This window comes from Crocuta crocuta, unplaced genomic scaffold (assembly GCF_008692635.1).
Source record: "Crocuta crocuta isolate KB4526 unplaced genomic scaffold, BGI_CrCroc_1.0 scaffold186, whole genome shotgun sequence".
NCBI classification, from domain to species: domain Eukaryota; kingdom Metazoa; phylum Chordata; class Mammalia; order Carnivora; family Hyaenidae; genus Crocuta; species Crocuta crocuta.
This window is the reverse complement of record NW_027551569.1, coordinates 9,559,992-9,574,054: the sequence shown is the minus strand read 5'-3', so window position 1 is coordinate 9,574,054 and position 14,063 is coordinate 9,559,992. Positions and strand designations below refer to the sequence as shown.

At 42.0% G+C, this 14,063-nt stretch overlaps 1 protein-coding gene and 1 long non-coding RNA gene across 8 annotated transcripts in view; one reads left to right on the top strand and one right to left on the bottom strand.

Moving 5' to 3' along the window:
* LOC144220467 (uncharacterized) overlaps positions 1-14,063 on the bottom strand; it is a 52,195-nt gene that overhangs the window by 32,026 nt on the left and 6,106 nt on the right. For both annotated transcript variants that reach the window (XR_013331747.1, XR_013331746.1), the window contains exon 2: positions 8,048-8,157. This is a non-coding gene — a long non-coding RNA (uncharacterized LOC144220467). The remainder of the gene's footprint in view (positions 1-8,047; positions 8,158-14,063) is intronic.
* Positions 1-14,063, top strand: part of SIPA1L1 (signal induced proliferation associated 1 like 1) — a 354,681-nt gene that overhangs the window by 334,656 nt on the left and 5,962 nt on the right. For all 6 annotated transcript variants that reach the window (XM_077750694.1, XM_077750699.1, XM_077750698.1 and 3 more), the window contains one exon: positions 2,763-3,009. In XM_077750694.1, the coding sequence (XP_077606820.1) occupies positions 2,763-3,009 (247 nt within the window). The remainder of the gene's footprint in view (positions 1-2,762; positions 3,010-14,063) is intronic.

Below are 14,063 nucleotides of genomic sequence, written 5' to 3'. Positions count from 1 at the left end.
CCCAGGGCCCCGAGCCACCGTGTCAGGCGTCAGGGTCCCAGCAGCAGCCAGCCTTGGGCTGTGTGATCCTTGGAACCCGCTCGGACCACATCGGCTTTCCTGGATAGCAAGCGCTACTTGGGAGCCCTGGTTAATATCAAATGACAGGGTCACTGCCGGGCATGTGATGTCTGCTGTAGGATGGGACAGACTGCCTGGCAGGCTGTGTCTCCGAGGGAGGTGCCTGTAGAGCTCTAACATTCTACAAAAGTCCCTGGTGGACAGAACTGGGATAACCTATTTTCCCCGAGGGCTGCGCACAGCAGCCAGTGAACACAGTACAAACCAGTAGCCCTGCTCTGCAGCCAGTAAGCACTGCTTGTTTCTTGCAGGTGCAGGTACCCCATTTTGCTGCAGCCAGGGGGACTGGAAAGAGGGAGAGGACAGGAGACTGACCTGGAGCAAGATGCCTTGTTCCTCAGCTTTGAAATAGAGGCCTGGAGTAGATGGGTGGTGGCCAGGTGCTTTTAAAGCTCAGGAATTTGAATAAAAGTATACGTGGAAGCCCAATATGTAGAAGTGAGAAAGCAGTTTCTCTAACGGGAGGGGTGGGTGTCCTGGGCTCCTGGGTCCCACCTGAACATCTCCTCTCCCCAGGCAGTGATGCTGTGAGGAACCTATAGGGTCCATTGGTGCAGTTTGAAAAACCCCTGCCTTATGCACTCTCATATCCCTTCCGAGTCACCTGTTGACTCCATTGTGGTTCCTTCCCAGGGCTGGCGGCTCTCGGCGCCACCCAGCAAGCACCCTGCAAGGCTGGCAGAGGGTGCTCTTGGAACCAGATAGGTGTGCATACCTACAAAACTGGAATTGAAGAGGGGTGGGGTGAGGGGACTTCCCAGCGTGTTTGGACAAGACTACTTTTTAATGGGTGGAAAGCATCAAGGCAGATTGCTTCCTTCCATCACCTACCCTGCCTCTCTTGAGTGCAGGATGTTATAATTTTTAATAAAGCATGCTGCTCAAAGGATCCCTTCAAGGTAGCTGTTCACTGCCTTGTGGTATATTAATATTTCCCCCAAAAGAGGCTAAAACTAATTCTAGTTCCAACAATTCTGGTGGAAAACCTTCCCGTAAAACCATCAGGGTGGTGATACTCACTGGAAAAGGAAAACCCTTTGCTGAACCCAGAATTGCTAAGTGGTTGAATGGAGGGCCCGGGGAGTGGGGGAGGGGGGGATCGCTGGCATGGTCGGCAGGACCTTCCGCGATAATCCTAGAAGCTTGCAGACACAGGAGAGATAAGCTGGCTTTAGTTTTTAAAATTGTAATCAGCAAGCCATTTAACCTTTGTAAAGCCCATTCTTCCTGTGAGGTGAGAAGGGAAATCACCATTTCCATACCCAGTTCCCTGTACTTAAGGACTCACAGAGAATTTATCACAGCAGCTTAGTTTTCTAGGCGAGCATATATGTACCTTGCATTTCACTCCTCATGAATTTTTAGCAGTGAGCACAGTTCTTACACAGTTGGCTACACCTGGGGCTCATTTACAATGCGTTTGACTAATAATTTTTTCACATTTATGCAGCAGTTGCGCACACCATTTCCTGGGCAGCTTTACATGATTAACCCTTGGTTTGTTGAACAGAACCATGTTAGACACAGAGCACATGAGTGAACCTGAGTGTCCGCTCTATTCTCAGCATCCTTAAAGGAGACATGCCTGTGTCGTCATCCCTCTGCCCCTTCAGAGTGTCATGGAAAGTCCCACAGAGGCTTTCTGCCAGCTATGACTCAGCGCTCCCACTCACGTCTTCACCTGTCCTCCTGTCCCCCACATTGTTCTCCCTGCCAGAGTGAACATTAGTGTGAGAGCCACGGAATAAGTGTAGCTTTATTGCTGATAGACCAGATACTCTGTTGGCTCTCTGGCTGAATATTTAAACATTATTAATGTAGCTGTTGTTTCTCAATGAACGGGATTCTCAGAAGTTCACTTTTTGCAGAAGAATCTCAAGTAAAATCAAATCTGGTGACAAAGGCAAAAGACATCAACAAGAGATAAAAGTTCTTTGGAATGTCAGACATTTATATATAACTGTATGAATATTTGTCACTTAAGATGGCTTCCCTGTTTTAATTTCATGAATAGAAATCCATCCTAAAAAATAATCGCTAAAACTCTTAATGTTAATCCCTTAAATGTCTTAGGGATTGAGGTTTATCGAGAGGCACCTACTCGATGCTGATGATGATCCAGTGCTCTCGTTGTCCAGCAAACACGGTGTCACCTGCTATGCTTCTGGGGAAGCACTGTGGCTGTTCCCCTGGGGACCATGATGTTGCTTAATACCACTGGTAAACAGTCCAGTCCAGTGTTTTCATTTACTCCTCGTAATAGTCCTAGAGATATTGGGCTCAGATTTGGTCAGTGGCACAGGACTCAGATAAAACTCACATCTTTCTGGTCATCATCTTGCTCTTACCATGACACAATCTTGATGAATCTGCTTAATCTCACACCTGAATTATGTGCTGAGCACCCGAAGGCTATAGGCAGCGTGCTGGGCCTTGAGGATACAATGGCCGGGAACTTCCATCTTAGCTCTGAAGGATGTAGACAGAGATGGTGGAGCTGGAAGCTTCCCTGCCAGGCTCCAGGATTTGAAGGGCGGGGGCTAAGAGCAGTGATTTTGTCAGCCCGCCCATCCCCAATCCAAGACTGGGGTTTGTGACCCAAGAAATTAACTTCCTTTTGTCTCGACACTTTTTTTTTTCAGTTCCATGCGCTCTCCTCTCCTCAGTCTCCTTTCCCTACCACTCCCACTTCAAGGCGGGCTTTGCACCGGACGCTGTCAGATGAGAGCATTTACAGCGGGCAGAGGGAGCATTTTTTCACCTCAAGGGCTTCGCTTCTGGACCAGGCTCTGCCCAACGACGTTCTCTTCAGTAGCACGTACCCTTCTCTTCCCAAGTCTCTTCCGTTGCGGAGGCCTTCTTACACCTTGGGAATGAAGTCGTTGCATGGTAAGTTTGTTTTCCTGCTGCAGCCCCGCAGCCTTGCAGAGGGAGGCGAGTCCCTAGAAAGAGGGGCCCTTCCATCTGCTCAGAGAGTAAGAGCTGGAGGAAATCTGGCTTGCGTGCTCAGATTCTCTGCTAGCCAGCCTTCCCTCAGCCCGCCTCTCCCCTGTAATCCCAGCCCACAGGACACCGACATTCAGCCTCCCCAGACTGTAAGTATCATCTGGGATGCTTGGTTTGTTTTTGTTTTTATCGAAGTGTAACCGACATGTAACATTATATTAGTTTCCGGTGTACAACATAATGATTAGATGTTTGTTTATTGAAATGATCACCACAGTTAAGATCTGCCACCATGCATGGTTGCAAAGTTGTTTTTTCTTTCAATGGGACCTTTTAACATCCCTCTCTTAGCAGCTTCCAAATACGCAGTAAGTATTAACTGTAGTCACCATGCGGTACGTTGCAGGAAACCCTGTGACTTACTTGTCCTTCTTCAGTTTATGTCAATCAGCATAATGCCCTCAAGGCCCATCCATGTTGTTGCAAAATGGGGAAGATTTCATATTTTAAGGCTGAGAAGTAGTCCGTTGTGTGTGTGTGTCCCATTCATCCATCAGTGGACACTTGTGTGTCCATTATAGCTACTGTTCCCACCTTAGCTATTATAAATAACAGAGTTAAGTTAGAGTTTCCATTTTCTTCAGATGAATATCCAGAGTGGAATTTCTGGATCATAGGGTAGTTGGATCCTGTAGTCGTTCTGTTCTGGGGAGCCTCCATACTGTTTTCCAGAGTGACAGCACCAACAGTGCACAAGGTTTCTTTTTCTCCACGCCCTTGCCAGCACGTGTATCTTCCCTTTTTGATAATAGACATTCTAACAGGTGAGAAGTGACATCTCATCTTGGTCATGATGTGCATCTCCCTGACGATTAGTGATGTTGAGCATCTATCCATTTACCTGTTGGCCATATCTATATGTGTTCTTTCGAAAAATGGCTATTCACACACTCTGCCCATTTTTTAATCGAATTGTTTTTTGGCTATTGAGTTGTAAGGGTTCTTTATAGATTATGGATATTACCCCCTTATCAGATATGAATTGCAAATATTTTCTCTCATTCCATGGCATTCCATAGGTTGCCTTTTCATTTTGTTAATACTTTGCTGTGCAGAAACTTTTTAGTTTCCATGTAGTCCACTTGTTTATGTTTGCTAGCCTTTGCTTTTACTGTCAAATCCAAAAAGTCATTATCAAAACTGATGTCAGGGAGCTTACTGAAAAAAACATTCTGGAAGTTTGATGGTTTCAGGCCTTACAGTCAAGTCTTTAATCCATAGTTAAATCCCAGCACCATTTATTAAAGACCATCCTTTCCCTATTGGATAGTCTTGGCTCCTTTGTCATAAATTAATTGACCACATATGTTTATTTCTGGGCTCTCTGTTCCTTTGATGTGTGTTTTTATGCCAAAACCATACTGCTTTGATTTCTGTAGCTTTGTAATATAGTTTGAAATCAGGAGTCATGATGCCTCCAGCTTCATTTTTTCCAAGATTGCTTTGGCTGTTCAGAGTTGTTTGTAATTACATACAATTTTGGGATTTCTCATTCTACTTCTGTGAAAAATGCTGTTAAAATTGTGATAGGGGTTGCACATTCAATCTGTAGATTGCTTGGGGTAGTATGGACATTCTAACAATATTATGAACACAGAATACCTTCCATTTATTTGTGTCTTCCGTTTCTTTCATTGGTGTCTTATAGTTTACAGTGCACAGGTCTTTTACTTCCATGGTTAAAGTTATTCCTGGGTATTTTATTCCTTCTGGTACAATTATTTTCTTACTTGCTCTTATATATTGTTATTAGTGTATAGAAATGCAACACATTTTTGTGAATTGATTTGGTATCTTGCAACTTTACCAAATTCCTTTATTCTTAATGGTTTCTTGTCAGAGTCTTTAGGGTTCTCTAGTATAATATGCCATCTGCAAATAGTAAGTTTTAATTTATATTTGGATTTTTTATTTCCTGTTTAATGCTCTGGCTAGGACTTCTAATACTTTATTGAATCAAAGAGCCAAAAGTGTGAATCCTTGTCTTGTTCCTGACCTTAGAGGGAAAGCTTTTAGCTTTTCACCATTGAGTGTGTTATTAGCTATGGACTTGTCATATATGGCCTTTATTATGTTAAAGTACATCCCCTCTATACCCACTTTTTGAGAGTTCTTATCGTAAATGATGTTGATTTTTGTTAAATGCTTTTCTGCACCTCTTGAGATGATTATATGATTTTTATCCTTAATTTTCTCAATGTTCTATATCACATTGATTGATTTGTGGATATTGAACTATCCTTACATCCCTGAGGTAAATCCCCCTTGATCATAGTATATGGTCCTTTTAATGTATCTCTGAATTCAGTCTGCTAATATTTTCTTTGGATTTTTGCATCTGTGGATTTATCATCAGGGATAACTGGCCTATGATTTTTTTCTTATGGTGTTACTGTCTAATTATGGTATCCGGGTAATGCTAGCCTCATAAAATGGGTTTGGACGCATTTTGCGTTTGCTGTTTTGCTGCTGCTGCATTTTTTGGAAGAGCTTTAGAAGGACTAATTCTTCTTTGAATGTTTGGTAGAATTCACCAGTAAAGTCCTGTTTGTGGATTTTTGTTTGAATCAGTAAACACAAACCTCCCAACCATCTCTTTACTAGTAATGGGTCTTTTCAGATTTTCATTCTTCATGGTTTAGTCTTCATGCCTTCTTCGCATAGTAGGCAGCACTCAGTCTCATTGTCTTCTTGACTCAGGTTGTGTGTTTTTGGGAATTATGCATTTTGTCTAGGTTGTGCAATTTGTTGGTGTATAATTGTAGTAGTCTCTCAAGATCCTCTGTATTCCTCTGGTTCCTCTGGTATGAGTTGTAATGTCTCTTCTTTCATTTCTGATTTTGAGTCTTCTCTTTTTTTTTTGGTGAGTCTAGTTAAAGGATTGTTAATTTTATATTTTGTTTGGGGGTTTTTAGTTTCTGTTTCATTTCTTTCCACTCTGATCTGTTACTGCCTTCCTTCTACTAACTTTGGTCCTTCTTCCTTCAATTGTAAACTTAGGTTGTTGATTTGAGATGAGGATGCAGGCACTTTATGAACTTCCTTCTTAGAACTGCTTTTGCTCCATCCCATAAGCTTTGGTAGGATGTATTTTCATTTTCATTCTTCTGAAAGTATTTCTTGGTATCTCTTGATATCTCTTGTGATGTTCTCTTTGACCCATTGGTTGTTCAGTACCATGTTATTTAGTCTTCACATATTTGTGAATTTCCCCTTTTTTCCCCTCATAATTGATTTCTAGTTTCATACCATTATAGTGGGGAAAGATGTTTGATTTAATCTCAGTCATCTAAAATTTATTAAGACTAGTGACCTAACATATGATCCATTCTGGAGAATGTTCTATGTGTGATTAAAAAGAATGTATATTCTTTTGCTTTTGGATGGAATGTTCTATATATAGCTGTTACGTCCATTTGGTCTAGTGTGTCATTTAAGGCTGATGTTTCCTAATTGACTTTGTCTAGATAATCTATTCATTGATGAAAGTGGTTTAACAAATATCCCCTATTATTGAATTGCTGTTTTTCATTGTAAGTCTGTTTATATTTGTTTCATATATTTAGGTGCTACTATGTTAGGTACATAAATATTTATAAATGTTGTATCCTTTTATTGGGTTGGACCCTTTTATCATTATGTGTCTTTGTTTTAAAGTCTTTTTTGTCTGAGAGCAGGATAACTACACCAGTTTTCTTTGGTTTCCATTTGCATGGAATATCTGTTGTCATTCCTTCACTTTCAGCCTATGTGAGTCCTTATTTCTGAAGTAAGAAGTAGATAGATGTATATAGAAGTATGTAGAGGGGTTGCGGGGGTTTTTATCCAGCCACCCTGTATCTTTTAATTGGAGAATATGGTCCATTTACATTTAAAATAATTATTGATAGGTATATACTTTTTAGTGTTTTGTAGTTCCTCTGTGTTCCTTTCTTCATTGGCTCTCTTCCTTTATGCTTTAACAACTTTCTGTAGTGGTATGCTAAGATTCTTTTCCCTTTATCTTTTGTGTATCTATCATAGGTTTTTACTTTGTGGTTACCATGAGGTTTTCATATAACAACTTATACTTTCAGTTCATAACAACTTGTTTATAAGTATTCTAAAGTTCTACATTTTTACTCCCCCCACCAACATTTTATGTTTTTGATGTTACAATTTACACCTTTTTTATCTTGTTTATCCCTTAACTAGTTACAGTTGACCCTTGGGCAACAAGGCGGTATGAGGTGTCAACCCCCTGTACAGTCAAAAATCTGTGTATTTTTGTATTGACTTCCCAAAAATATAACTATTAATAGCCTATTGTCGACTGGATGCCTCACCAATAACATAGTCATTTGCAAATATTTTGTATTGTATTTACTGTATTCTTACAATAAAGTAAGCTAAAGAAAATACTGAAAATTATAAGAGAAGTACATTTACAGTATTGTACTATAAGTCTACCTTGACTGTTTACATGATTAATCATCTGTCAGTACCTACACCAACTTTGTCTCATATGATACAAAACACTGTAGATGGTACACATATTATTAACACTAGACATCAAAAGTGAAAAGGAATGCATATTTATTTACAGGAATAACAATTTATGCATTGATGATGAAGAAGCAACAGTATGATTGCTCTGTGGTAGCCTAGTGGAATTGATATGATCGCCTAGACTATATGCTAATGAATGAATTGCTATAAAAGTTTTATGGCACAAAGTATTAGTCATATTTATAGTACAGTTTTAGAAACATTGTTAAATTTAAAAAAAAAAAACCACTTATCTCCAATTGACTGATAGGCAGTTTTCTCCCAATTATGAGAGTGAAAGGCATGCTTTACAGTAATGTAATTCTTTGAAAGCAAAATTATAAAACAGGAAGAAAACTAAAGCATTGTTACTTTCATATTAAATATCACTCACCTTATGCCTATGTAAGGACAGGCTCTTCACTTCCATAGGAGACTTGCACATTGCACGATGAATATTTCAGTAACGATGACGATGACACACAGCGTCTCCTACAGTTCTTGCTGTACGTGAAAACAGATACACAACAGGAAGTTTATTCACTGTATAGTCTGATGATCACTATTCATTAAGTGGAAGTGGATCATAAAAGTCTTCACACCATCTTCACATTGAGTAGTCTGAGGAGAGGGAGAAAGACGAGGGGTTGGCCATATTGTCTGAGGGCTGGCAGAGGTGGAAACAGGTGGGAGAGGCAGACACACTCCCTCTCTCTATGGAAATAACACTGTAATTTCTGACACACTTGCTTTTTCATTTCTCTGAATATGTTTCTGTACAGTAATGATCCTCCACTAGCTTTCCTTTCAGTGTCCATATCATAGGTTCGTGTTGTAAAAGAAGTCAAGAGCAGTTCTGAATAACCGAACTTTTCTGCCAGATTGTCTAGTGTCAATTTGTTTTCTGGCACTGCTTCTATGTCTTATTCCTCATCATCTGGCACTGGTTTGGAAGCACTCATCTCTGTCGAGTCATCTTCTGTTAATTCCTCTGGTGTGGTGTCTGTTAGCCCTTGGCCTTTTCCAAGATCTACATCTTGAAACCCTTCACCTCCTGCCTTTTTACCCCCACGTCCATAGTCTCTTTCATGATTTCCTTGATTGGTTCATTCATAGATCCTGTGAAGTTATGCACAACATCTAGAGAGTTTTCTTGAGCAGGAATTTATTATTTTGGGCTTGATGGTTTTCACAGCTTTTTCTATAACGATGATTTCATGAATTTCATGGTGTTCGCTCTATCACGGTTCTGTTCCATAGTGTTGACAGTCCTTCTCAGAGTACTGTGTGATCAGTCTTGAGGTTCTTATGACTCCATGATCTAAGGGCTAAATTAGAGATGTGTTTGGGAGCAAGTAGACCAACCCTTTGGTGTTGACCTCATGGGGTACTGGGTGGCCAGGACCATTGTCCAATATCAAATAACTTTAAAAGGCAGTTCCTTAATGGCAAGGTACTTCCTGACTTCCGGGACAAGGCATCGGTGGAACCAGTCCAGAAAAAGTGTCCTTATGGCCCAGGCCTTGTACAACCAAAAGACCGGAAGCTGTTATTGTTTCCCTTCAAGGCTCAGAAGTCAGTGGGATTATAGATAAGGGCAGTCCTGATCCTAACCTGAACTGCATTTGCATAAAACAGTAGAGTTAGTCTATCCCTTCCTGCTTTAAATCCTGCTGTGCACTGGAGAAAATAATAAATGTCTCTTGTGGCATTTTACGCCAGAATAGAGCATTTTTGTCTGCATTAAAACCCTGTTTGGGGAGGATATCCTTTCTCAGTGATTTTCTTAATGGCATCTGGTAACTCGTCTGCTGCCTCTTGGTTGGCAGAACTGCACCTCCTGTTATCTTGAACATTTGTAAAACCAAACCTCTTTCTAAAAATTATCAAACCATCCTTTGCTGGCATTCAATTCTATAACTTTAAATCCTTCGCCTTCCTTTTGCTTTGAATTGTCACATAATGACTTCGTTTTTTTCGTGAAGCCTATTGGAGTCTGTAGGAATGCCTTTCTTATTAGCGGTCCTGNGCCCCCCCCCCCAATAAAAGCTGCATCTTCAATAGGAGATCAAAAGATATTTCACCAGAAGCACAGGCTTTTGTGCCTCCTGGCACAGCTGCAACATCAGCTTCATGAATCTCCTCTTCTTTTTTCACAATGGTCCTTAGGCAAGATTCACTTACTGCAATCTGGCAGGCGGCTGCAGCCACACACCTCAATCCCTGATGCATCTGAAGCAGTTCAACTTTTCTGTGTAATTTCATGTCTCTCTGCTTCGGGGAATACTTCCAGCATCTCTAGTAGCACTTCGAATGGGTCCCATGGTGTGATTCAAGGCTCATGGTATTGCACTCCACACAATGAGAAGTAGAAGAGAATGGAGATCACTTTTTACTGTGATGCCCAGTTTACTGGAGAGATGAACCTCTCATGCGGAGGCGATTAGCCTCATGTGCATTTTAAGTGGATACTTTCAACACTGGGCCTCACTGCAGTAGCCACAGGAAGTGGCTGCAAAATCACTGCAGTAGTACACTAGTTATGTACTCTAGTTAATTTTGTGAGTTATGATTTAATACTGCATCTTTGTTCATATTTCTCTCATCTGTGAGTGGTGCCATGCATGTACCATATGTGCATTTTAATAAATTTTAACTTTTTGTAATAGACACATATATTTTATGCATTCCTGACATCCTTATTTTTGATATTTCTAAGCTATGTGGTTTGTCTGCAAGTTATTCAGACTGTTGCAGATCTCCAGAAATTTTTCCAAAATATTTAAAGAAGAAAATCACATAGAACCATGTGGTTCAAACCTGTGTTGTGCAAGGGCCAACCGTAAAATAGTTATTTCTATTACTTTTGTCTTTTAAGCTTCATACTAGGCTCATAATTAATTAATTTACTACCACCTTTACTATAGGTTTACCTTTTCCAGTAAGATTTAGGTTTCCTGTAAGGGAACTCTAGTTGTGTTGAACTTAATTAGTTTTTATTTGTCTGGAAAACTCTTTGTCCCATTTAATCCTGAAGGACAACTTAGTTGAGTAGAGGATTCTTGGTTAGCAGTTTTTTCTTTGAGCATTTTGAGTATGTCATACCTCTCCCTTCTGGCCTGGAAAAGCTTCTGCTGAAGTCCTAACGGGGATTCACTTGTACATAACAAGTCGTTTTTCTCTTGCTGCTTTTAAGATACTCTTCCTGTCTAACTTTGGAGACTTTAATTGTAATGTGTCTTGGTGTAGGTCCCTTTTAAAAATGTTCATCTTATCTGGAACTCTCTGATCTTCCTGGATCTGGATGGATGTTTCCTTCCCTGGGTTACGGAAGTTTGTAGCCCCTTTCTCTCTCCTCCTTCTCCTGGGACCCCTATAGTGCAAATGTTGGTTTACTTGATGTTGCCCTATAGGTCCCTTGAGTTGTTTTCACACTTTTTCATTTCTTCCTTTTTGCTGCTCTGATTGGGTGAGTTCCAGTGCCTTGTCTTCAAATCCACCGATCCTTTCTTCTGCTTCATCTAATCTGCTGTTGAACCCCTTTAGTATAATTTTCAGTTTAATTATTGTATCCTTTAGCTCTGTGACTTCTATTTAATATTTTCTTATATTTTCTTTTTGTTGAAGTTATCACTGTGTTCATCCATTCTTCCCCCAAGTTCAGTGAGCATCTTAGTGACCATTACTTTGAACTTTTTGTCAGGCAGGTTGCTTATGTCCACTTCATTAAGGACCTTTCCTGTGATTTTATCTTGTTCTTTTGTTATGTATTCCTCGGTTTCCTCCTTTATCTGGACTTCTTGTGTTGGTTTATGTATTCGATAAGACAGCCACTCTCCCAGCCTTGAAGGAGTGGCCTCATGTGGGAGACGAACATTGCTGTTCAACCCTGGCCTAGATCTTTCTAGTCTCTCAAAGCTTTGTGATTGTCCAAAGGGCCTATGAATCCCAGTACTTGGGGGTGTGCCAAAACCAGTGTCCCCAAAGGGAAGGATCTTAGCAGCTAGATTTAGGCTGATTGTAAACCAGACACTCTGGCAGCAAGTATGCAAATATATACAGTCCTGTGGGACCACAAGTGTAAGCCCCACTGGCCACCAGAGCCAGGCAATCTCAAAGTATCACCTTGGGTGGTAGTCATAAAAATCAGCATACTAGGTAAGTGTATAAGTGCATTTCTGAGAGAGAACAGCAGGCCAGAGGAAGGCAGAGGGCAAGCACAAAGATCACATCCAGTGGCCTCCATTCCCATGAATGGGTTTGCTCTCTGTTCCGTGCCCTGCAGGGCGGGTAGTCTGTCAAGAACTGTCCCTCCAATTGTTTAAGTCCCGTGGGACCCAGGAATGCAGGCCCTTCACCCCGGCCACCAGAGCCAGGAGAGAAGGGGCATCCCTGGGCTGTAGCCATAAAAACTGGGACTCCGGATGCATATAAAAAACCCCTCCTGGCCTGCTTGGTAACAATATAGATTTCCAGACCTTACCCAAGACTGCGGAATTTCAATTTTCATACAAAGGTGTAGTTTTGGCATTACATTTTTTATCAAACTTCCCAGCTGCTTATTATGGTTGAGCAGATTTGGCTGACATTAAATTCTTTTTTGGAGACTTGTATCCAGTGGCTCCCTCTGGCCCCCTTAAGAACCCAGACTTGCCATTGTTCTGTCTTTCCTTGCCCGTGAGGGTATTTCTGACCCAGTCATTGTTGGGTCATTCATTGGTGAGCAAGCAAGTACTAGTTTAGGGAAAGGTGTAGCCTTGATGCCAGGTACCTCCCCGCCCCTGCCTTTAGTTCATAAATATCTTATTTGTTCTGTGACTTAGCTAGAGCCCAGTTTTATTAAAGACCATATTCTGAGACTATGGGTTTAAATGTTCCTTTCTCCTCTCTCTATCCACCTACATTCCAGGTGTGTGTACCCATCCGGCCCGCTGTGACCCAGCCCAGCAGATGCCTATTCTAGAACTTCTGGTCCCGCTGGTTTATTATGCCCCGTCTGCCCTTACTGGGAATTCTGCCTCCATCAGCACTCACATTTCTCTTTCTTTCTCTGCTGCTCCTCGGGAGCTGCGTTTTCTCTGACCCTCCTGCTGGCCTTGTCTGCTTGCTTCCTGCACCGCCCCTGCCTCGCTCCCTGCTCCCCTCCACAATCCCCTTTGCCCCGATGGCAGACATCACTCCGGGGTCATGCCAGCTTCTCTCAGATTCCAGCTGCTCCCTTTCCCCCCTCTGACTGAAGCTGGAATCTGGCTTCTCTTTTCTCCATGAGGTCACCTTCCCATGAACCAAAGTTGACACATTAAGTGACCACTTTTTACCATCTAGACTCTAGGAAAAAAACCTCCTGGTGGTGACCAGATAGGCCCTAACCCGTTCTCCCCTTGTGTCTCCACACTGGGGCTCCTCTTCCCTGAATTCCATATACCCTTTGTGCAGGCGTGTCTGCATGTGTCATGTCAAAGGAGACCCTGGCTTCTAGAGGCTTACATTCTAAGATGGCGACCTGGGAATCACACACACGGTCATTGTCCAGCCCAGGAAGCCGGATCTTTTCACTTTCCTGAAAGTCAGCCAGCAGCCCGGGGACCCCCTGTCCTGAACGGAGCAACCCTTGCTGGACCGATCTTTCAGCCCTTATTTCAGTGACTGTCCCCAAAATGTCTTTGAGCAGTGGGGGAGGGGCAACTTTTTAACATGTGAAAATTTGGGCACCAGCGAGAAAAGGGTCAGGTTGTGAGTGACACACAAAATTTTCTGTTCCACCTCCTTACCCTTGGTGGGAGCAAGTTTAAATAGAGCAGAGCATTTAATATCTGGCAGTATTTGTTGATTTCCATTTACTCATAATTTTGCTAATTTTAAGCACATTAATAACTAGCAGCTGCACTTCAGAGCAGTCCTTTATGTAATTTGAAAGGGAAAACAAGCACTAAATATACCCTGGTTTACCAGGCTATCATAATTGGGGAAACTTTTTAACTCCTTGTAAATAGGTATTTCTGGAGCCACTTAGTGACTTCAGCTGAGCTTTTAGCTCGTATTTGCATGGCTTTTAGTGTTACAGTCACATTCTGAGGGTCGCCCTTGTCCCTGCCCCAGCTTCTGCCCTGTTGAGAGCATTTACACTTCAGGAGCCCAGCAGCCCTCCCCCTCCATTGAACTTGAGCTCAGTGCGACCCGCTCCTCCCTGCCCCAGGCTAAGCAGAGGTCTGGCACTAGGATGGCTTTCTATTTGTATTTGAAAATGGTCCCTTCAGAACTGTGATCCCAAACCAGTCCTAAGAGTAGCTCCCGGTGTCCTTGGGAAGAGGAGGAATGCCAGCACCAGTCCTAACATCCTCTTCCTATAGGGAGCGTCCTCACACAATCTGATTCGGGTCTCACACCACCCTGCAGACACAGGTACAGGG